This window comes from Vulpes lagopus, chromosome 6, assembly GCF_018345385.1.
Source record: "Vulpes lagopus strain Blue_001 chromosome 6, ASM1834538v1, whole genome shotgun sequence".
Classification (NCBI taxonomy): Eukaryota; Metazoa; Chordata; class Mammalia; order Carnivora; family Canidae; genus Vulpes; species Vulpes lagopus.
Genome location: NC_054829.1, coordinates 82,297,985 through 82,323,593, shown reverse-complemented (window position 1 = coordinate 82,323,593; position 25,609 = coordinate 82,297,985). Strand labels below are relative to the sequence as shown.

The 25,609-nt window shown below is 42.4% G+C and overlaps 1 protein-coding gene across 1 annotated transcript in view; it reads left to right on the top strand.

The window, feature by feature from the left end:
* SCD5 (stearoyl-CoA desaturase 5) overlaps positions 1-25,609 on the top strand; it is a 134,173-nt gene that overhangs the window by 77,464 nt on the left and 31,100 nt on the right. The window contains exon 3 of the mRNA XM_041760272.1: positions 18,211-18,416. Within this exon, the coding sequence (XP_041616206.1) occupies positions 18,211-18,416 (206 nt within the window). The remainder of the gene's footprint in view (positions 1-18,210; positions 18,417-25,609) is intronic.

The following is a 25,609-nucleotide window of genomic DNA, read 5'->3' as shown; positions in this document are numbered from 1 at the left end:
TACTTCATTTTCTTCTTACTTGCATGTTGCTCCTTTATAAGGATTTCTTACCTTGCCCCTCTGGGTTCTTTCATTATTTTCTCTTTGCCTTTGAGTCTCTGCAGTTTGAATATGATATGTGTAAGTAGAGATTTTTGTGTGTGTGATTTACCCTGCTTGATGCTCTCTGGGCTTCCCAGATCTGTGGTTTGGTGTCTGTAATTAATTTTGGAAAAATCGCAGCCATTATTACTTCAAATATTTCTACTGCTATTTGTTTTTTCTTTTCTCTCTATTTCTTTTTCTGCTATTCTAGTTAAACATTTGTTACACCTGTTGTAATAGTCCTATGGTTCCTCAAGACACTGTTCTATCTCTGGTCCTGGGCCCCTGCTGTTTTTAACTCTCCATGTCTTCTTTTTGCATTTCAGTTTGGGAAGTTGCTATTTATATATCTTCAAGATCACTGTTTCTTTCCTTAGCCATGTCCAGTCCTACTGGTGAACCCAACAAAGGCATTCTTCATTTGTTACAGCTTTTCTGATTTCTAGCATTTTTCTTTCATCTTTTCTTTGAGTTGCCATTTCCACTTATATTATCCATCTGTTCTTGCATGTTGTCCATTTTTTCTTTTAAAGCTCATAGCATACCCATAGCAGTTGTTTTAGATTTTCAGTCTGATAATTCCAACATCACTGCCATATCCGCATCTAGTTCTGATGCTTGCTTTTTCTTCTTAGATGGCTTTTCTGCCTTTTTAGCATACTTTGTAATTTTTTGTCAAAAGCTGGACACGATGTCCTGGGTAAAAGGAACTGAGGAAAGAGGTTTTGTGTTTATCTGGTTAGGAATTAGGCTGTGTGCTTACCGTCTGCTGTAGCTATGGTGTCAAGGGCTTAACTTTCCTCTAGTGTCCTTGTTTTTTCTCTCTCCCCTTATCTTTGGGTCTTCCTAGAGATTTTTTCTTAAATGACATTGAAGGCTTTTAGTTCTTTCCATTGAAATTCTGTCATTATACAGGAGCACTATTGATATGGAGATGGAGGGGCTTTCTGTAGCCTTGTAATTAGGTCTCAGTTTGTGAGCCTGCCGTATTTCCCTTCCCTGGGGCACTTAGGCTTTGGTAAAACCTTGGTTGATTAGGAGCTGATAAAATAGTTTCTCTTGAAGACTGATCTTGGAAAGAGAACAGAGAGCTCTGTGTATTTCAGAATCATTACTTTTCTCTTCCACCTACTGGGAGAACAGAGGTTTTTTTCTCAGCTGTTCATAGTGGGAACCTGGTAGGTGAAAGTTGAGGCCCTGTGGTCCTGGACCCCTGTAGTCTTTAACCTTCAGGCGTGCCCACACTAAGACTTCAGCAATTTATCGATTACAGTTTAAAGTGTACCTACGCATCCGGGCATTAGCTGTGGGCTTTTGCTCTGGGCTTCTGCTTTTGGTAGGTAGCACTCCTCTATAACTGCCCATTTTTCTCTCTAGTTCTGATGCAGCAGTTTGCCCTGTGACCTCATTTCTCTGATGGATCTAAGAGTCCCTGGTTTTCAGTTCATTTAGCCTTTTGTTGTTGTTGTAAGGAGAGTGATTGTTTACTTTCAAGCTCTTTATTTTTTTTTTTAAATGATTACTCCTCAGTCAAGAGGAATTTTTTCTTTTTCTTTTTTTTTTAATTTTTATTTATTTATGATAGTCACAGAGAGAGAAAGAGAGGGAGGCAGAGGGAGAAGCAGGCTCCATGCACCGGGAGCCTGATGTGGGATTCGATCCTGGGTCTCCAGGGATCCTGCGCCACCCAGGGATCCCACTTCCAAGCTCTTCTTTTGAGTCAGACCCAGAAAGTGGAAGTTACACTGTGGTTTGCAAATGGAGCAAACTTTACATATAAATATGTCAAGTAAATCACATGGTCATGGGCCATAAACTTCGGCAGCTATACAATTACTACAACAACAAAACAAAACAATCATCTAGTGATAACTACATACCAAGCACTTCACTAAGTACTTTACATAGTCCTCTGACACTACCCCTGAAAGGTAGATACTGTTATATTCCTCCTCTGATAGGTGAGAGAATGGAAAGAAAAGAGGCTGTGTAACCTGTCCAAGGACATACAGGCTGAAGTCACCAATGGGGAATTTAAGTGCAGGCAGCTGACTCACGAGGTCACCCTCTTACTGCAATGCTTCGGAGCCTCTAGCAGGATCAAAGTGTCTATTTATCCTTCCATTCAGCAGGCATTGAAGAACATGACAGACCAGTTCCTGTCCTCATAGAATATATATTTCAGTAGGAGGGAGAGCAAATCAACAAGTAAGCAAATGAATGGACAAAGTTACTCAGAGAGAGAAAAGCATGTGAAGCATTTAAACACAGCGATGTGCCAGGGTGCCAGGGAAGTGGCTGCTTCAGAGAGGATGCTGGAGAAGCCTTCCCCCAGGAGCTGACCCTAGAGCTGAGCCCTGGGGGAGAGACCAGAGAGGGGAAGAGCAATCCAGATGGAAGGAGGAGCTGAAGATAGGAACAGATATGGTGTGTTCAAGGAAGAGAAAGGTGGCCAGTGCGGCTGGTCCATGTGGGTGAGGGGGATGACTGTAGAAGAGATTACAGAGAGGACAGGGGGACAGGTGCCACCTCAGTGCAGGGCTCTGTTAGACATAGCACCGAGTCTGGGTATTGCCTACATGCCATGGCAAGGCAGAATGGTAGTTGGGGGAGCAATATGGCCTCATACATCTCAGGGACGCAATGAAGCCTCAGACCACAGTCATGAGACCCTGGAGGTATTGTGCCAGATTCAAGATCACAGACCAGCCCCCGCCCGAGGCTGGCTCTGTGTGGATGTGCATGTCAAGGAGAGAGACTTGCCTGTGTGTGGGGCGGGGGAGGGGGGGGTTCGCCTACACCTCAGGGCATTAGCAGCGTGGTGGCAGTCAGGTAGGAGAGACATCAGAATGCTTACTTCAGGCTCCAGAATCCTTGACCTTGGGGGGCTCTCTGTGCAGGCTCCAGCTAAGATGCTAAGATGCCTCGCCTCCTTCCTTGTTGTGGATCTAGGTCAGTGAGAGCTGGGGAGACGAGGAAAACCACCCATGAAAACACACCTCGAGGGAATGAAAATGTACTCGTCGGAGCAAAGGGTGTCCCCCTGTGGATGGGCCCACAATCCGGAGGGCCAGCCTGCCTCTCGGGTTACCCAGCCCCAGACAGAGCAGAGACTCTTCATGCAGATTTCACCCTCTGTACAATGGGCTTTTCCTAAGCATTGCGAGGTGATCAAGCCTTTGTAAACAAAAACATAAATACTTTAAAAGCACACAGAGAGTTTTTATTGAAAGAAATACTTGGTAGAGTAGAGGGTACTTTTGTAAACATATAGCTATCAGGTTTTTTTCTTAATCTGAGTTTATTCTTCACTTAACTCTTAAAATACTACTATAGTTGAATATTAAAACAGAAACAATAGCAGGTAGTGAGCTATGATTAAGTCCGTCAGTACTTCACTACTGCATATAAAATGCCAGCAGTGTTGTTCACTGGCCCCATTAAGAGGTCTGACACTGAACACCACCCCTAGGATGATGTTCATCATCCTCATATGCTTCCCCATTATCATGGTGCCATCTTTGCTGATTGGGATCAAAGTCCACCAGTTCCACCTGGTCCATTTCATTAGTCTCTTCTACTTCCTTCCTCTCAGGTAGGAGTTTTTCCAGCAAAGAAAGTTTATCAGGAGAGAGAAAGCCATTCTCAGGGAAGGAATTCAATGATTAATTAGGCAACCCTTCTCATATGGTCTACGATAAATTGGCATGCCTTTCTTTAGCACACACTTGATATCCTCATGCTCGACAGTCTGACCTGGATGAGAGGTGATGATGATGGTTTGGTTGTCAAGAGTGTCAAGAGTTCGGTTGTCAAGAGTCAATATTGGCTTTTGAAAGTCTCACAGAGCTTCAACCAGCTGTATGTCCATATGCATGAAAAAGTGTTCTCCTCATTGAGTAAAAACAGCATGGTCCCTCTTTTTTTTCTTTTTTTTTTTAATTTTTATTTATTTATGATAGTCACACACACACACACACACACACACACACACACACAGAGAGAGGCAGAGACACAGGCAGAGGGAGAAGCAGGCTCCATGCACTGGGAGCCCGATGTGGGATTCGATCCCGGGTCTCCAGGATCGTGCCCTGGGCCAAAGGCAGGCACCAAACTGCTGCGCCACCCAGGGATCCCTTTTTTTTCTTTTAAGCTTTGCAAAGTAAGTTTTATTGTTTCAGTTTTGCAAAGGAACATATTGAGGCTCAGAGAATCTATATAACATGAGCAAAGACAAATTGGCCATGAATGGGTTGTCTGGATTGCAGCTCAGATAGATTTGATTCAAAATACAGTAGATACTTTTTCCACTTAGCATGCTGTCACCCATAGTAATGTAGTTAGTGTTGCAGATATAGGGAGCACACTGGAGAGGAGTCCAGCTTTAACATCCTGTGATCTTTCTGATGTCCTAACACAGTGAAAGTGAACTATTAATTTTTTTAACTTTTTTTTTTGAAATAACTTTTTTTTTGTATATTTTTTTTTATTGGAGTTTGATTTGCCAACATATAGTATAACACCCAGTGCTCATCTCGTCAGGTGCCCCCTTCAATGCCCGTCACCCAGTCACCCCATCCCCCCGCCCACCTCCCCTTCTACTACCCCTTGTTCTTTTCCCAGAGTTAGGAGTCTCTCATGTTTTGTCTCTCTCTCTCTGTTTTTTCCCACTCATTTTCTCTCCTTTTCCCTATAATCCCTTTCACTATTTTTTATATTCCCCGTATGAATGAAACCATATAATGTTTGTCCTTCTCTGATTGACTTATTTCACTCAACACAATATCCTCCAGTTCCACCCACGTCGAAGCATGTGGGTATTCGTCCTTTCTAATGGCTGAGTAATATTCCATTGTATGTACAGACCACATCTTCTACATCCATTCATCTTTGGAAAGACATCAAGTCTCCTTCCACAGTTTGGCTGTTGTGGACATTGCTGCTATAAACATTGGGGTGCAGGTGTCTCGGCTTTTCACTGCATCTGTATCTTTGGGGTAAATCCCCAGTAGTGCAATTGCTGGCTCGCAGGGTAGCTCTATTTTTAACTCTTTGAGGAACCTTCACACAATTTTCCAGAGTGGCTGCACCACTTCACATTCCCACAGCATGGTCCTTCTGATCTAGAACAATGATAATATCTCCTGGTCCCAGTTCTGGTTCTTGGTCTCCTTCATCATGGAATGTTATCTTCTGGCTATCTTTCGTGCCTTTGTCAATATGCACTTCTAGAGTCTTCTTCTCTTGAGCTATCTTCCTTCTGTTGCAGCTTTTACATCTATCTTTAGGACTGATCTGTTCCCTCCGGCCCTGGCACTCCATGCACACAGGTTGAATTGCTGATCCATTCCAGGTCCTATCTGATGAATTCTTTTTTTTTTTTTTAATCTGATAAATTCTTATTTGCATTCCAGTACCTCGACAATTGGGACAACATTCAACTACTCTTTTCTTACTACCTTGGCCTTCACATTTATCATAAATACATTCTTCTGCAAGCTGGTTTTCTTGTTGTACCATTATATAGATCTTCTAAGGTTACCGAGAGCTGATGCACAACATTTTTACCTCCCCTTTCTTTCTGCAACCTTCCTCTTCATCCAAAGAACATATCAAAGATGTCTGTGGGGGAGCCAAAACCACCACCAGCTCCACTTTCTTTAATTGCCTGTTCTCCTCTTTTGTCATATAATTCCCTTTGTATCAGGGAGCACTTCGTAAGCTTGAGAAATCTGTTGAAACTTCTCTCCCTCATTTGGATTCTTATCAGGGTGGTACTTCTTCTTCTTCTTCTTCTTTTTTTTTTTTTTTTAAAGATTTTATTTATTTATTCATGATAAACATAGAAAGAGAGAGAGAGAGAGGCAGAGACACAGGCAGAGGGAGAAGCAGGCTCCACGCAGGGAGCCGGACGTGGGACTCGATCCTGGGTCTCCAAGATCAGGCCCTGGGCCAAAGTCAGGGGCTAAATCCTCCAGGGTGGTACTTCAATGGAGGCCAGTTTCCTATAAGCCTTTTTCAATTCTTCCTGGGTGGCATTGGATTTGACCCTCAAAAACATCACAGTAAGTGGTTTCTTTCACCATTTTCTACAGCCAGTGAGAGGGCTGAGGCTGGTGTAGGGGAGCAGGAAGGAGCATGGAGCATGTTGCTGGGCTCAGCTTGGGCAGCACCACTCTTATGCATCTCACTGAGCGTTCTGGAAACTTCCTACTATCCAATTTTATATGTTCATTTGGCTTCACATCTCTATTGGCAGAACTTTTTTTTTTTTTTAAGAATTTATTTTTTCATCTGAGAGAGAGCAAGCAGGCAAGCATGAATTGGGTGACAGGCAGAGGGAGACGGAGAAGCAGACTGCTTGGTAATCAGGGAGCCCAACGGGAGGCTCCATCCCGAAACCCTGGGATCATGACCTGAGCTGAAGGCAGATGCTTAACCGACTGAGCCACCCAGGTGCTCCAACACTTGTTTATGATGAATTCCACATGCAGGGCTGTCAATACAGAACCAATTCTGACATATATTTTCAGGCTGTTTCATTCAGCTTACTTTTCATAAGGAAGATCCTGGGACGAGGCATCCAGACTGGGCACCTCGCGGTACCAGGCATTTCTCTGCCACCACTCAATTCCTCTCTTAGAACCTGCCAGAGGGTTGACACCAGGGGGCCTCAGAAGCAGAGTCTAATCCCTTGTTTTAAACTGAAGAAACAAAGGCTCAAATGTCTGAGCTGATTTTTCTTTATTCCCCACATTGTCTCCAAAACTGTGTATAGATGTCCAAGGACATTGTGTCAAAATGTAACTCCTTGACAAGCTGTTCCTTCCCGGACCTGCTACTGACTATTTGGGCTAAGCTAGCACTGAGTTGTCACTCTTTACTCTTTATTCTCACTACTCTCCTGCCAGACATTCCATGTTGTTGCTTTCTAGGTTTCCCAACCCACTGATTATTTTGCATTTTGGATGATTTCTTTCCCAGCTGCCTTCATTTGCATTTTTCCTAAATCAAATCTCATTGTGATAATTTCTATTCATATTTCCAACCTCTTTAGATCCATCTGTGTTATTTCTATGTCTTCAGTGATGTCTGCAGCACCTCCTAATTTGGTAACAACCCAAAAACGTTATTAGCATAATGTGTACCCTTGCTCCCAGTCATTAATGAAGGTGCTAAATAAAAATAGATCTCACAGATTCACTGGGGCCTTCCATTAGCTTCCCTCCCTGCCCCCGCGTTTCATTAGATATGAAGCTATTTTCATCTCTTGTCCTTATTTATCAAAGTTCAGGCTTTCAATCATCCTATCATAGTTCCTACTATCACCAATCAGAGCTCTTGTTATACGAGTGTTTCAGGGATGCTGTTTTACATCTTTTATAAAGCTTTGAAGTTATAATGGCTACAAGAGCCATGAAATCAACAATTTTAATTAATAGCAAAATTTATAGTTTCATTTGCCAGAAGAAATTTCTAGCCTTACTTTTAAAAACTCTTTAGAAGACAGACACGTGATCATTTTCGACTATTGACTCTTCTGTGGCTTTTTGTGTAAATCTCTAGTTAGTTCCTTTTCATTTTTAAAAGATTATTTATTTATTTATTCATGAGAGACACAGAGAAAGATAGAGACATAAGCAGAGGGAGAAGCAGGCTCCCTGTGGGGAGCCAGATGTGGGACTCTAACCCAGGACCCTGATATCATGACCTGAGCCAAAGGCAGACGCTCAACCACTTAGCCCCCTAGGCATCCCCTAGTTAATTCCTTTTTAATTTAAAGGTGCATAAACCCCTATGTGCTTGTGAAGAATATAAGAGATGTATAAGAAATGGCCCTTGTCAGAGGTGTTTGCAATCTGATAGAGCTGGCTAGACTTCTATATAATAAAGGGGAACTCTTACAAGACCCAGGGAGTTAAATTGCTTGAAAGCTTCATACTGACTCCTACGGCTTGAAATGTGAATATGACTAGGATTAAACCTAATGCAGGGCAGCCTGGGTGGCTCAGCGGTTTAGCACCACCTTCAGCCCAGGGCGTGATCCTGGAGACCTGGGATCGAGCCCCACATTGGGCTCCCTGCATGGACATACCTGCTTCTGCCTCTGCCTCTGCCTGTTGTCTCTGCCTCTCTCTCTCTCTCTCTCTCTCTCTCTCTCTTTCTCTCTGTGCTTTTCATGAATAAATAAATAAAATCTAAAAAAAAAAACAAAAACAAAAAAACTAATGCAGAAGGGAGTTTTGAGCTGGAACTTGAAGGGTGAGAAGGATTTGCAGAGGTGAGGAAGAAGGGGGAAGGTAGGAGAAACGAGAGCAGAGGTGGACAGAGAGGAATAATCATGGCATATTGTATGAGGTCCCTGCATAGTTGAAAATTAGTCTGATTAACGAAGGAAACTGGCTGCAGTCTGCTCTCGCATGTTGTAAACCCAGCTACCTGCACGATATCTCTCACTGGATGTCTCTTAGGCCTCTCAGAATCAATGTGCCAAAACCAAAGCTGCGAGTCTTTCATCTCCCCCTAATGGTGCCAGAAATCTGGGCATCATTCAGGATTTCTCTATTTCCCTAATCATCCCTCACTCCAGTCTTTTAGCTAACATCTTCAAGTTCCACTTGCATCTTGCATCTGCACGCTTCTCATCTGTGCCACCCTCTGGTCCAAGCCACCACCATGTCTTGCCTTTATACTGCAGATGCCTTATAAACTGGTCTTCCTTCTTCAACAACCTGCCCCTTGCCATACTGCAGCCAGACAGAATTTATTGAAAATTAAACCAGTCTCCAGTGAGAAAGAAAGAAACTTTCAGTGGTTTAGCATTGCATTTGGAATGAAATCCAGGCTTGTTACTCTGGCCTCAAAGGCCCTGAGTGATCAGGCTTTTGCATCCCAATGCTCTGCTTCCACCCAAAGCATATTTCACTACAGTTGTGACACTAATCACCTGAGTTGGTGTTGAATCCCACAAGGTCGAGCCTCAACTTTCCACATGACTGCCATTACTTTAGGTCCCAGCCACAAATAGGATCTCCAGGCCCCTTGTACCTCTGACCTACTGGCTCCAAATTCCCACAATTCCCTCAGGTTTGAGAATTCACTAGACAGAACTCAAAAAAGTATTATACTTCCTATTGCAGTTTTAATTATAAAGGATATCTGATTATAAAGATTCTGATTATAAAATCAGGACCAACCAAATGGAAGAGACACATAGGGCGAGGTCTGAGGATCCCTCAGGCAAAGCTTCTGCGCCCTCTCCCGGTAGAATCAAGGTGTGCCACCTGCCCTGCACATCATGCATTGGTCAGCCAAAAAACTCCTCCAAGTCTGTGTCCAGTGTCTGTACTGGCCCCAGGACTGAACTCAGTGTCTAGTTCCCCTCCCCTGGCGAAGTGGGTCTTTTTGGTGACCAGCCTGATGCGGAAGCTATGTAGGGGGCCCACCACAGTTATGCCACTAGCATAATAAAGAGACTCTTATCACTCAGGAAATTCCAAGGGTTTTTGAAGTTCTGTGCCAGGAACCACCAGGGACAAAGACCAGATACATTCTTCATTACGCCATAATACCTCTCAGACTTCACTCTTGCCCTACTGCTGCACCCGCAACACACTGGTCTGGTTCCTGGACTGTCCCCAGTCCTCCCCTCTACTCCAGATGTTTCCCTTCTCCCCCTGCCCCCAGCTCTTCCCAGCCTGAGGATTACCTGATTAGAAAGTCCTTGCTGAGCGTCCCCTTGTTATTCCCCATATGTATTTACTTCACAACACTAATCTCAGTCTGAAATGATTTTATTTCTTTGACTCCATTAACTTTATGTTTGTCTTCTCCATACAACATATATTCCTTGAGGACAGAGCCTTGGTTGTCCTATTCCTTATCTCTTAGCACATACCAACAGTCAGTAAATATTTGTCACATTAAAGAATAAACAAAGGGATGCCTGGGGGGCTCAGCCTTTGAGCATCTGCCTTCAGTTCAGGGCGTGATCCCGGGGTCTGGGATCAAGTCCTGCCTCGGGCTCCCTGGGAGGAGCCTGCTTCTCCTTTTGCCTGTGTCTCTGCCTCTCTGTGTCTCTCATGAATAAATAAAATCTTATAAAAAAAAAAAAAGAATAAACAAAGTGGGAAAGATAAGGATTATCAGACCAGTTGAAACTCTTTGATTGTCAAGAAGAAGCAATGTTTAGACTTGATGAGAAAAGTAGTAGGAAGAGATTGTTGGATAATGAGCAAGGTAGGTATTTGGGGAATATGAATCCGGGAAGGATGGTCGCAGTGTACCAGATGTATTGCACAGGGGGAAAGGACTGGAGGCAGGAGGAGTTAGAGGCTGTTAACAGGAGTCAGGCAGACTGGCAACAACTTGAGCAAGAATGGCGGGGTGGAAATGGAGTAGAAGGGGAAAATTGGAGATTTTTATAGAAAGCTTCCCTTGACATTTTTTTTTTTTTTTTTTTTTTTAGTTTTAACGCTTTATTGTGAAATAATTTTGGACTTACAGAACACTTGCAAAAATACCATGAGGAATCCTGTTTACCCTTCACCCAGATTCACTAATGGTTGACATATTGCCTCATTTGCTTTATTGTTCTTTCTCTTTCCATATGCATGAATATACATTCTTCTGTGTTAGTTTTTCTGAATCATTTGAGACTAAGTTAAAAACATCATGCCTTTTCATCCCTCAATACTTCACTGTGTAGTTCCTAATAGCAAAGACATTTTTTTAAAAGATTTTATTTATTTATTCATGAGAGACAGGGAGAGACAGACACAGGCAGAGGGAGAAGCAGGCTTCATGCAGGGAGCCTGATGCTTGACTCGATCCCGGGGACACCAGGATCATGCCCTGGGCCAAAGGCAGGCAGGCCCTAAGCTGCTGAGCCACCCAGGGATCCCACAAAGACATTTTATAAGAACATAGAAAATGGACCAAAATCAGAGGATTTAATGTTGATAAAATGCTATATCTAGGATCTTAGCCCAAGAACCAATTCAAGATCCTGCCTTACAATGAGTTGTGATGCCCCTTTGGCCTCCTACCATCTGGAATATCTCCTTGGTCTTCCCTTGATTTTAGGACTTCAACATGAAATGCACAATCCAGTTATTTTGTAGAATGTCCCCATTTTGGTTTGTTCATGTTTTCTCATACCTATATTCTGTACATTTTTGTTGGAAATGCTACATTAATGATCTTGTGTCCTGAGCATCAAATAAGATGCACATGATATTACTTTGTCTAATGATATCACTTTGTCCAATACCATTATAGGTGGTATGAACTTTGATCACTTAGTTAAAGTGGTGTTTACTCAGTTTCTCCCACGAGATGACCATTTTTCCTTTTGTAATAATAAGCAGTTTATGCTGAGATACTATGAGCCTATGTAAATATTTTTCCTTCATTAACCTTTTGCCCAACAGTTTCAGCATACATGGGCAATTCTTGCTAGAATCAATTATTGTCATGGCACCTGCAAAACAGTGATTTCTCACTCATTATTTTCTACCCCTACATTTATTTACTTATTTATTATGGGCTCATGTACTCTTATTTTATTACATCATTTTAAATCCATTACTGTTATTTGTCTTAATGCCCCAAATTATTTTCCCGGGTTTGTTCAGTGGGAGGCACTACAAATAGACTACTGTGTCCTTTTTTGACACATCCCCATTATTTTTGAGCAATTCTTTACTTTCTGGTACAACAACAAAATATATCACATTTCTCTTGTACTTTTCCTGCCCGAATCCTGACACCTGCCATTTCATCGGAGTCTTGACTCCTTTTAATGGGGAGTGATATTTAAAAAGCAAGATCTGGGAACAAGGTATGCCCTTTGCTGCTGGGCTGTCATTGTTTTCTAGGCCTTTCTTCTCTGAAATTTGGACTCATTGAATGAAGGAGATACAGCTCAGGAAACTAGAACATCACTTACTCAAAAAACTCCCAAAAGCCAAGTTGAAAAGATTCACAGGAGGCCAACTTGTCTACCAAGCTTGACTATCCAAGCCATTTTTAAAATGTGTGTTAAAAATGCGTTTCTCATCGTAAGAGAGCTAAACAATGGAGTAATAAAAGAAAATACAAAATGCCCCTTTCCTTCTTTGCAAACTTTAAGTTTTGTCAGCAAACAAGTTGGCTTTTCACACTTGCCCAGCTTATAAAACCTCCTCCAGCCGAGTGCCAAATGAAGGCTACACAGCAGGTGGGAACTTGTCCTCTGGAAGCTACAATTTGCCAGGTGGTATAGATTTCTGCCAGGCCATTCTTGGGGACTTTCTGAGCTCTTCTTACAGATCATCAATGTTATCTGGAGGGATATCAGTGCTGACCCAGTATCAACAATGGGGAAAGCACTGAATGTTTTTCACTGTTTGAAAAGTACAATGTTGGCATCTGAACTTGAGGAGTTTGAATTCAGACCCCAGAGACCCAGATAAAGTCAATTTCAAATGAGCTTTTGGTCCCTAAAGAATGGAGGCAGGAGTGTTCTCCTCTTTGACCCTCTTGATAGAATGACTCTTTCCAGACAAGATGTCATTCATTCACAAGACACACACACACACACACACACACTTTCTCTCTCTCTCTCCTCTATAACCTGCCTGTTGGAGCTGATGTGTTGATCCCAGTTTGTCTTTTCACTACTGATGAGAAACAAAGATGTGTTATGAACACAAGTGGAATTCCCTTTGGCTATGTTTTGAGGCCACCTGGTAAATTTCCCCTTTTGAAATATTAAGGCAGTGACACAATTGAACTGAACTAGGAGATAGTACAACCACAGTGGTGGTGTCTGGTCAAAAGCACACATCAGTTTGCATGCAGCTAGGCTGGGGGAAAGCTGATCAGTGATTCTGGCCTCAGATCTGTTGAGTAGAACAAGCTAAATGCTGTTTACATTTAGCCTTCAGCTTACTAACCAGTGGAAATTATGTGAGCCTCAAAAGACAGATTCCCCTATAGCCATTTTAGAGGACTAGATTCAAGAATTTACTTTGAGCATAAAAAGAAGTTAGGGGAAAGTAGTCCTGATGGAGCCGGTTGCTTCATAATCTGCTTCAATGGAGCTTTTGAGATTGATTATCTTTGCTAAAGTCCCAGATAATACTCAAAGGCTGTGCTTATGGAGAAAAATCACCACACAATCAATTTCAATTTCCACAGTCTCAGCAGGGGCCCTGTTTAGGGATGTTATCTATGATGGAGAGTGAAGTATTAAAGGTATGACACACAGGGTGCATTGCAGCAAAGGCACTGTAGCACTAGTTGATGTGTGATTGGTTGAGTGTTACTAAGAACAAAGAGAAGAAGAGTGACGGAAAGATGTGGAACTGACTGGAGTACTAGATGAATCTGACTCTAGTGGTGTTTCTCCTAACAGGGGGCTGATGGCAGAAGCTGAGTGGTTTCACTTCAGGAGTATAGAAATGTTTTTAAAATCTGTTTACCCCATATTATAAAAGACAAACTTGTTTATTATGAAAATGTAAAAAAATGCAGGCAAACTAAAAGAAAAAATTAAAAAATCCCCCACCATCTTGCTTCCCAGAGAGAATCACTCTAAACAGGTTGGCTAACTTACTTCCTTTATTTTTCCTATGCTTACACACACATTTTTACAAAAATTATATTTATTATTGTGAAAACTACTTTTCTCTTAACTACTTTCCCTTTCATCACTCTATGCCAGGATAACAATATCCTTTTGTTATTTGTTTTTTAATTCAAAACCAATAGATGCTTTTGTTAAAAAAATTTCTGAGCATAAGGTAAAATGTAAAGATGGTTCTCCTCATCTCCTTTCTCCCAATCTCACTCCCCTGAGGTAACCCTAAGACCTTTTTCTTAGTATTTCTCTCCCCAGATACTTTCTGTCACACACACGCACACACACACACACACACACACACATATACACACACACGAATAGTATTCAGTCAATATATCACAAGATACTCAATGAAATCCTGTTATGTGGAAATTCAGGGTTTTTCCAGTTTTCAATGCAATGAGCATCTTTGTGGTTAAGTCTTTGCACACAACCATGATGATTTTGTTAAAATAAATTCTAGAAAGCAGATTGCTACATTGAAGGATAGGCATGATTTTAATGCTTTAGATATGGGCATCCCATTGCCCTTCACATGTTTGTGACAGTTTGACATTCTAATCAATTAGCAACATGAAATTTTTAAATTTTTTCTTATTTTCTAACACTGGCGTTTTTTAGACTTTTAATAACACACATATAGAGGAGTGGACAAGCCATGAGTTGGACCTGCACTGTTCAATATGGTAGCCGCTAATCACACGTGGCTACTGAGCACTTGAAATGTGGCTAGTCTGAATTGAAGTATGCTACAAGTGTAAAAGACACACAATTTCAAAGAATTGGCACCAAAAAATAATGTGAAATGCCTCATTAATAATTTTATGTTAATCATATATTGAAATGATATTTTGAACATGTTAATAAGTAAGATATTTTATTAAAATTAATTTTACTTATTTCTTCTCACTTTTTTAAATGTGGCTACCAGGAAAGTTTTCATCACATATGTGCTCACGTTATATTTCTCTTGGACAGCATGGAGTAGGACATGGTCTGGCTCCTGATAAAATAAAACCTACCACCTGAGCTGTATACTCCTGGTTTGCTCTCTTCCTCTGCCTCTTCTCCCACTCCCCAAAGCTGCCTGTGCCTCAGTTCGAACCTGGGCTTTTAGAACTAATGTAGCACTTTTCACCACTCCAATTCTTTGCCAGGAATGATCAATAAACTCGATAAAGGTGAGTGTCCACTTTTGAAGGTAATGGGGTTATGCATTGAGACTGTGATCTCCCAGAACCGTTACGTATAAACTCTGAGTCGCAAATGGAATCATTTGTCAACTGATTTGTTAGAACATGTATGTATTTAGGCTTCAGAAATTGCTGCTGAGTTTAATATCATGCCCCTACCAAACTGTGCACACGGCGCACAGAACATAGAGAATCCACATACTGAAGAGGGTCAGTTCATTGATAGAAGTTTGCCATCTCTCTATGCCTTGATTTTGTTTTTTCTTTCCTGTGAAGCAAGGATGATGGAGCAGTGCACAGAGTTCCAGACAAGAGGAGTCAGCACTTTGGGAACACTGGGGGGAAAAGAGATTAGCAGGAGATTTCTGGGGCTGTTCCCTCTCACTCCCCACCTCCTGAAGTTTGCTCAGCCACCTCACCCTCTTCGTCAGCCCTCCACTCGCCCTTGCACACATATTGACTGTACCAAACACACCCTAGGTACACACAGCTTTTCATCAAAGACATATGCCGTTCCTGGTTGGCTCCCACTCCCAATCACGCCAGGATAGATGCAAAATCAGATAAGTAGGAAGGAAAAGGCCCTTGCGTAAGCATGTGATTCTTGCTCCCTTCTCCCTGTTGTTGGTTTACCTCTTGTTCTTTGAGTCACTTTTTCATTGGAATCAGCTTTCGCATTAAAAACAAAAACAAAGGGGCAGTCCCAGTGGCGCAGTGGTTTGGCGCCATCGCCTGCATCCTGGGCTGTGATCCTGGAGACCCGGGATCGAGTCCCACATTGGGCTCCCTGCATGGAGCCTGCTTCTCCCTCTGCCTGTGTCTCAGCCTCTCTCTGTGTGTCTATTAATAAATAAATAAAATCATAAATAAATAAATAATAAATAAATAAAAACTATAACAGAAGATTTGGAAAAAATACATCGTAAAGTATTTGGGGCTCAATTACTTGCTTGACCAATTGGGAAGTGACCCAAACCCTCACTTCATCTCACTGTTGTAGTATAAGTGGCTTCTGTTGGGAAGGTATTCAGGTAAGAAGGATTAAAGCAAACAATCATCTTTGTTCCAACCTGTCTTCATTGTCCTACTTTTGTGGTGATTCTGTTATGCCAAACTGTGTGGGAACAATGTTTCCAGTCCCTTGGAACTCTCTACTTAGGGTTCTTAAAAAATTGCATTGTGATAAAGATCCAATATAACCATTTAACAAGGAAAACGAGAGTTTTCTGTAAAAGACCTCCCTCTAAATTTGGAGAAGGAGGGAAATACTTTGTTAAGAAGAGAGTGAACTAGGAACTCAAGGAACATCGTTTTTTTTTTCCATTACTGTTTTGACCAACCCAGCAAACTTGAGTAAGTCTTGTAAGACTTCATTTTGCCTTCTGTGAACTGGGCACAGAGTATCCGCCTTCCTTGCTGTGTTCATGTGGGCATGGCAATAAACGAATGCAAAAGGAATAAATTATTCCTTGGGCTGTAGTGCTCTTTGACTGATGTTTGAAATTCCTTTCTAATTCCAGATTCTGTGATTATGACTAATAAATACACCATGTTTAAATACTCTAGTAAAATCTAAAGACTTCTTTCTTATCTCTGTAAGCCAGGATAAATTTTGCCTTGCACAGACTACCAAGAACCTCTTTTTTCCTTTGATATTCAAAGCTGAGCATGTAACTCATGAAGTCTGTCTACCTCCCTTCTGTCTGTCCTATTACCCGAGGGAGAAGCAGACTGAGAAGTTTTCAGGGTGCTATTGGATCAACAAGGTTGAGGAGCCTTCTAGCAGCATTGGATGAGCCCAAGAAACCAAAAACTCAACGAACCTCCTTTTGATTAAAGAAACTGTTAGGGGACACCTAGGTGGCTCAGTAGTTAAGCGTCTGCCTTTGGCTCAGTTCGTGATCCTGGAGTCCCAGGATCGAGTCCCACCTCGGACTCCCCATAGGGAGCCTGCTTCTTCCTCTGCCTGTGTCTCTGCCTCTCTCCGTGTCTCTCATGAATAAATAAGTAAAACCTTAAAAAAAAAAAAAAAGGAAACTTAGAATTTTGAGAATAAAACCATTCCCTTTCTTCTCATCAGCAGGATGAAGCCAATATCTGTGAAATGGCAGATTTGCTAGTGAAAATATGACTAAGTTCTGAGTAGTATAGGATAAAACACTATGACCTTTTGATTTAAAAGGGCTTATGTACTATATATATTTATTTTTATTTTCAGATTATTTTTCCTATCAAAAAGCCTACTTCCCAGTGTGATTTTCCTGCTCAAAGCTTTGAAAGCAGTATCAGAGAAAAACGTACCTGAGTATAAACTACAAGTCTCGAGATCGCACCGGCCCATGACTGTAGATGAGGTCTCCTTAACAATACCCTCCTCAAAAAACAAACAAAAAAAAACACACAAAAAACCCCCAATACCCTCCTCAATGCCATTGGCTCTTGTCCTGGATAGCTCACCCAGGACCTCCAGTCTCTTGACACCTTCCTTCAGTCTCCCATCATGAGACGGTTGTAGGATGGGTCCCCCTCCCGCACCGTATACCTAAGCCCCACCCTCCCTGTGGGTTTGGCAGAATCTGCTAGACAATGCTTCTCCTTCCTTGGCCACCAGAGTCTCTCTTGGGATTCCAGTAAGTACTGCCTGTCCCTTAGACACTTCTGCTTCTACAGCCAGGCCAAGTACCTCAGACTCCTTGGGGAGCCAAAGCCACCCCATCTCCCTTCCTGTGACACACTGCTGGAGCAGTCCTCAAACAGTATCATTTGTGTCTTGGTATTTTGCAGAGATTTGGTGATGTAGCTCATAGGGTTTTTACTTACTGGCTTCCGGCTCTCTGTAAGTCAGACAGGAAGGCCATGGAAGCATGAGAGAGAGAGACTGGAGCGATTCAGGCCAAGCCCCAACCTTCTTTCATACTGGAGGTTGCCCCTCCTCTCTGACAACCACTACTTCATCTTGAGACTGGATCTGTCTTTTCTTAACATGAGTGATCTCCCGGGAGACTTCAGCAGCCTCCACCAGAACTTTCAGGTTTCCCCTCTCATTCACTCAACAAGCCCAAACCTCCTGCAGAAGGCACATCCCAAAGATCCCTACAAAGTAAGGATTTCCTCTTGTTTTCATGGCAACCACTCCAAACCAACCCCAAGGATTGAACTTGAGAGATTGTGGGTTGATTGTGGGAGCAAAGCGGAAGTCAGTGGTGAGGATGGGGGGTGGATGTGGTATAGAGGGAGGCTGAGAAGCTTTCAAGAAGGCACCAGGGTGCTTTGTCTCTTTACTTACGGTCTGTGTTCTCTCTGCAGAATGACATTTTCGAGTGGGCCAGGGACCACCGAGTCCACCACAAGTACTCAGAGACTGACGCTGACCCTCACAATGCCCGCCGGGGCTTCTTCTTCTCCCATATCGGGTGGCTGTTTGTTCGCAAACATCGAGATGTCATCGAGAAGGGGAGAAAGCTTGACGTCACTGACCTGCTGGCTGATCCTGTGGTCCGATTCCAGAGAAAGTAAGTGAACAGACACCATAGAGTTGTCCCTTGGGGGACAGGACCAAGAGACAGAGCACAATGGGGTGCAGTAATACCCAAGTAGTTTTCCTCATACCATTTACCTTTCTTGTTAGGATTTACCTCTGTTTATTCATTTCTTTTTTGCTTAAGTCCTCCCTGTTTACACATTTGTTTTTCATTTTAATTTTAAATCGAAATGGATTTCCTTTAAGCCCAATGTCATTTCCTTCAGACCAATCCCCATGACTGAGTTCACGGAATCTGTTTCTGTAGTTCCCCATCCCTCCCCCCTCCATTCCTGTTTCCCAGCGGAGAGGGGTGGGGGGAAGGAAGACTTGCTTTATTTCAGTGAAACTCCAACAGCATTGGGCTCTCTCTAGGGATCCTGCTTTGTCCTGCTGGAATTCTCTTGTAGTGAGGGCTCCCTCCCCCTGACTCCTGGAAATATTATACCAGTAGGTTTCTGTGTAACAGAGAGCCTCAAAGTGCTTTTGTGTACTAATGGTGTCAGCTGAGCATATTCAGTCGGTCAGCGTTTGTAGGGTAACTCTACTTTCAATAGGCACATGGAGAAAATTGCCTGTAATTGTGCTGGCAAATAGAGAGTGGCTACTTTTCACCTTTTATCCAGGAAGCTGGCATAGAATGTATCCATGTTGGCCTGGATCTGCACCGTGGACCAGGATATGAGCATTTATAAATGGGCTTTTGCCCTAAAGTAATGGATGTATGTGCAAAGACAGACAATTTATGGATTGCGCTCTGGTTAGAGCCTGGAGATAACATGGTGAAAATGTGGTTACCAGAGACCATCTCCACTGACAAGCAGGAGTCATTGAGGACTTATCCCAATAGAAACTCCTGAGAATAGAAATGGAGGCTGTACCTTTGTCTGACACAAATGATTCTTGTAAGAAAGGAAGTATGACTTAGAATTGTGCTTGCTTTCCTTTCAGTCTCTCTCTTTACATTGGAGTAGGCAACAGCTCGTAGTGATAAAGTGGCTGATGGTGGAGACAGACTGCCTAGGATCAAACTCCATGGCTCCTCCATGTGCAAGCAAAAGATCTGACCTCCCTTAACCACTCTCTCCTACAGGTTTTATGAGGACATAATAAAGCAAAATGTATGGGAAATGGCCTGGCACATAGTTAAGAGCTTAGATCAGTGATAATTATTATTTTTATACAAGCCAGAGGATTCAGTATGTTTCCATCTCCTCCTTCTGTTGGTTTCCCCTGAGGGTCTTTGAGTGTCTCAACACAGCTCTTTCAGGTGGACACACCAGTAGTTTTAAAGCAGAAAATAACAAGATGTTTGTTTTCAATTGACAACTAAATGATTTGTTCATTTTGAATTTTCACCACGGGCATAAAATATTAAAAGTCATTAAAGAACACTTGCAAAATTCAGAAAAGTAGGAAGAAAATAGTTCAGTCCTAACACACAAACGCAGCCTTCATTAATAATCTATAATGTATCTTCCCATGTCTTATCCATATATTTGATATATTTTGCATGATGGCAGTCATACTGCATATGTAATTTTATGTCTTGCCTTTTAACTTGTGATTATCTTGGAGGCACCATTGTTGAAGGCTGTGTGAGTTCACTAGTTGAGTGTCACAGCTTATTTAACCATCACTCTGCGACTGAATATGTATGTCATTTCCAATTCTGTGATATAAATGATGTTGCTATATAATTAGCAATGCTTTGGGACAATTAGGCCTTAGATTAATTTGAAGAGCTCAGAAGAGAAGGCAAGGGATCTTCTATTCTATTAATGAGAAGTGAGCTGAGTATAATAATCTGGGTTTCTCTCATCATAAAATGGAAGACTTTTATTTTTTTCATTTTTTCCTTGAAAAAAAAAAAGTGGTAAAAAAAAAAAAAAGTGGTAAAAAAAAAAAAAAAGTGGTAATCTGATTCATTAGGTGTGTACTCATGGTACATATGTCCAAAGACTATGTCTAATTGTAGGCAGAAGAACAAAGACTATTTCAGCATGTTCCCTGAATAGTTATCTGAAAGCATCTTTCATCACAGGCCCAGTGACCAAAAGGGACTGTAGCTATCAGAAACCATCCACTCATATCATCATTTCTTATATATCATTGAGCTTCTGCTAAGAATTGGTGCTAAAGATGCAACCTTAAAGTTTGGTGCCTGTACCCCCCAAACTTGGAGACCAGCAGGGAACCCACAGATAAATTTACAAACAATTATACTCTACTGAAAGTAGTGCTATAATAGGGTAGAACAGGGTGCCATGGGAAGACAATGCAGAATGATGAGGGTGAAGGAAGACCTATGGAAGGAACTAACTTCTAAGCCAAGACCTGGAAGATGACAAGAAGATGAAGATGGGGAAACGACATTTAAAATATCTGTTAATACATGGAACTACATAGAGCCATTGAACTTTAGGGAATGACCTTGTGAATAATTCAGCTCATGCCTTCCATTTTTCCTCTGGGAAAATGAATAAACAAAATGTAGATAGAAAGTTAGAGATAGTAGTACTGTCTTGGTCTTCTGGGACTGCTATAACGAAAATACCATAGACTAGGTAGCATAGAAACCAACATTTGAAAAAAAAATTAAAAAAAAAAAAAAAAAAAGAAACCAACATTTGCTTCTCACAGTTTTGGAGGCTGGTAAGTCCAAGGTCTAGGTGCCACAGATCTAGTGTCTGGTGAGAGCTCTCTTCCTAGGTCATAAAGAGCCATCTTCTTGCTATTTCTACACATGGCAGAAGAGGAAGAAGCTCTTTGGGGTCTCTTTTGTAAGGACACCAATCCCATTTGTGAGGCCTCCACCCTCATAGCCTCATCACCTTCCAAAGGCCCCTCCTTCAAATACCATTGCATTGGGGATTAGGTTTCAACATAGGAATTTGGGGGGACACGAACATTTACTCTGTGGTGACCACCTACATCTTAAATCATTTGCTCAATATTCTTTTGATTATACCTTGCTGTTTGAAAGGGGTTACAATGGTCTAAAGTATGAGTGAGTACTCATTTTCTTTGGTAATTATCCAGCCTGGAGAACATAGAGATCCATAATCTAAAATAAAGCTTAGAATCACTGCAGGGATCACTAAAGGAGAGAGCTTCCAGAATACATGGATATGGCGCAACGGTTTGCGTATTTCTACGTCCGTGAAACCACCTTTACTGGTCGTCTGCTGGTCAGGCCATGTGGAGGCCACAGATTCCTTAAAGATTGAGTCTTTGCACTTGGGGTGTGAGTTGGAGTGAGGGTGGACCCTGTCATCCGCAACACTGCCACATGAGGTCTCAGCCTTGCTACCTACCCTCAGCTGAGCGGAGGACTCCCTCCCTGAATAACAGGCCCAGTCTTGGGTCACTTTGGTGGCACACCTTACAGAGTTCATCTCCTGGTCACAATCTCTACCTGTTCCTCTGGGGTTCTCTGAGTGCACCAAGCCCTGTCCCAATTTTGGTGCCCTGGGTTTGCAGCTTATTCACTAATTTTAGTCCTGAGCCAGTACAAATGTTGCAGTTGGCTCATAAACTTGAACTTAACCAGCCTCATGACAACTTACCAAGAAAAATTCACTAGGGATACCTGGGTGGCTGAGTTGGTGTCTGACTCTTGAGCTCAGGGTCATGAGTTCAAGCCCCATGTTGGGCTCTATGCTGGGTATGGAGACTACTTAAAAAAAAAAAAAAAAAAGGCTTGCCAGAGAGCCAGGCTCAATCAGCTTTCCTTTATACGGTGTAATATAAGAGAAAAGATGGTGGCATTAAAGATAACAGGAAAAGAACACAATTGAAGCTATAGTTCTAGACTTTTCCTCTAAAAGATAATTTTACCAAGGCTATAATAACAAATAGTTAACTGGACTACTTCAGCCTTTACTCTACTGTCAAGCTGTGAATGACAAGAAGACAGGCAATAGGAGGTGAGAGGGAGAGAAGCTAATTGGACACATTTAGACTTTGGCAACTGAGCCCTGCCCTAGGTCATGTTCCTACAAGGGCTGTGCTTTTCCCCATGGGGTAAGGAGATCACAGGGCAAAAAGGCACATATCACCTGGAATCTTCTCCCACTTGTAGACCATGCCTTGGGGTCCTAGGAACCTGGAATTCCCTGCCCAAATGGCTCTGAGCCTACACAAGTCTCCCCAGGGCTCTGTCCTCCTAGTGGGAGGTGTGTGTACCCTAGTCCTGAAGAGTGGCCAAGATGCAATGTTAGCCTGAGGATGGGCTTAGATGCATGAGCTTGGGTGTCCACAGAAAGAGGGCAGAGCTAGGGGTGGAGAGAAAAACAGGCCACAGGCTTAGGCCCTCTACCTCTGCTCTTGATCTGAGCCCTCCGAATGTTGGGGTGAGCCTAGAAGGAGGCCACTCATAAGGTTAGCAGTGGTCTGTTGGTTAGGAGTTGTGTTTGTCTGTGTGAGCAGAATAGAAGTTTATTTCCCTTATATATAAAAGAATCATGAAGGCCCAGGTTATGGCAGCATCACAGGGTCAGTTGAGAACCGGATTCTTTATCTTCTGCTCCATCAACCTTAGCATATGACTTTCATCCTTCCATTTTAAGGTCCAAGATGATCATTAGAGCTCCAACCAGAAGGAAAATGGGGGTGCAGGTAGGGGGTAACTGCTCACTTGAGTCAGTCATCTTTAAAGAGCTTTCCTGGGAGACACACACAGCTTATCCACATGCCTCTCAGTAGCCATGTCTGCATTCAAGGGGAACCAGGAAATGTAGTCTCAGTTGATGCATTGTACCCTTGCATAAAATCCTGGTTTTGTTCTTATGGAAGATGGTGTGAATTGATATGGGGTAAGAAATTAGCAGTCTTTCTCATAGTTACTTTATTAATTACTTAAGCAAAATGACTGGCCATCACAAGTTACTTAGTCTGACGTTTTCATTATAAAGCAAGTGAGTGGCCTTTCTGCCACCATTTTGTGATCAGAAGCTGGAATCTTGCATCATTTTTCCGAGATGGCAGAGTGAGGATAAAATCCAGAGATTGTTCCTTTTAATGCTTTGCTTATCCCATTGATTCCCCTACTAGATAAGAAATTTCCTTCGAAGTAGCATGCAGACACTGTCATATGCATTTTTGAAGTCATTGACAAGAATGCTAGTAGTCTAGTCCAGACACATGAAAACAAGGTCCTTGCTTCATTGCCACGGTGATGGGATAAGCTGAGAGAAAATAGATGGAATGATCCAGAAGAGTGAAGCAATTCTGTTTTGGTGCCCTAGGAAGGTATGAAAATGTATAAATTTTGCCATTCCAATAAGATTGACACTTGAATGGCTAGAACCTATTGAGGCCTACTTCATTTCAATTTCTCCCCTGGTCTGTTATCATTAGTCTTTTTTTTTTCTTTAATGATGAATATCACATTTCTCAGTGACACCCTCTTTTTTTTGTATAACTTTTATGCCAATCCTTTGTCTAAACCCAACATACATTTCTGTGTTGGTGACAACAAATAGCAAGGGCAGAGCAGTCAGATAAGTCTACAATTGACTCATCACTTCTCTATCTTGCCCCCTCGTCTTCCATGTGGGAGATCCCCTAGGGAGAGGGATGAGTCATCTGGAAATTTAAAACCAATCTGACCCATCTCTGCTGACCAAATCCATTACTCTTTGATTAAAGTTCCATGTGGGACTTCTGGGGAGTGTCTCTCTATTCTGAGTCCATTTTCCTTGGGGACCTACCCTATTTGTTGCTAAGTTAATAGAACAATTTTTGTCTAGATATTAGTGACTTTGAGTGGCTGAGTACACTCAAGGCCTTAGTTGGTTAGTTGTATTCGGTGGAAAACTCTATGGAAATAATCCCCAAACGAGAGACCCTGGATGATGAGATATTCAAACATCTAGACATGTGGATGAGATATGGAGACAGACAAAGAGGCAGTGCCCTCTGAGCACAACCGTCCTCTGCTACTCCCTTGGGTTGACCGCTGCCTCTTTCACTTGAGTCCTTGATTGTCCTGCAACAACAAAACCAAACTGACCCTAGGGTAGGCATCACTTGTTTATGCTATATGCAGAGTCCAGCTCTTTGGTATACTCTCTGCCAACTCACAATTAATAATATAAGCCATGAGCACATGACATTTCTCAGGGATTCAGCTTCCTCCTCTTTTCTGCATATATCACTTTTCACTCAACAACTGTATTCTGGACACTCACTATATACCCGGAATTGTTCTAGGTGCTGAGGATGGAGTAGTCAATAGGAGAACCAGATTCTGGAGGACACTCGCTTCCTCTTTCTAGAGTTCCCCCTGTTTGGATTTGGGAATGTGAGAAGGAAGCTCCACCATGCATCTGCCCTCTGCCTAGCTGGGCTTCTCTCTCCATAGATGGTCACTTTTGCTGCTCCTCTTTCCATCTCTCCTTTTGCCCAGGCCCCATCCCATGAATCTGTTTTGGTTCACTTCCTCTTGTCTGTTTGCCTCTTTCTGTTCCCATAGTCCTTATGTCTTCACCTGCCAGAGGGCTTTGTTTCTTCCTTTGTGCCCTTCTCTGCATGGGGACATTTTCCCTCATTAGTCACACCGTGTTCTCCAGGCTCTGATGTTCCTCCTGTTACATAGTTTTATTAGAGAATAAAAGCCATGTAGCCGATTGCTCAAGCAGACTTTTTCTTCTTCTCAGGGGGGAGATGAGGATTTTTGGTCCTCTTGTATTCTCTCCTCATGTCGTCATCTTGCTCTGATTTAGTCTTTCCACACGTTCCTTGTGTATCTATGTAAATATGCCCTCCCCTTGAATCTTGTCTTTCATTTCTGAGGAGCAATCTATCTTTGGTGAACATTTTGAGCCCTACAATCTTCTCTCCCATTGTGTTCTCACCTCAAATCTTTGCCTCTTATCCTGGCGCTCCAAGAGTTTTGAGGATGAAATCATTTTTTCTTTGAATAGTTGTCCCTGTATCCAGCCCTAGTTGTCAGAAGTTAAAATTCTGAGTCTCTAAGTTCCATGGATATGATAAAATCAGCTAAAGAAGTGTGAACTAAGGCAGCCCGGTGGGGGTGGGGGGGTGGGGGGGTGGCGCTCAGTGGTTTAGCGCCCCCTTCAGCCCAGGTCCTGATCCTGGAGACCCTGGATCAAGTCCCACATCGGGCTCCCTGCATGGAGCCTGTCTCTCCTGAATAAATAAAGAAAATCTTTTTTAAAA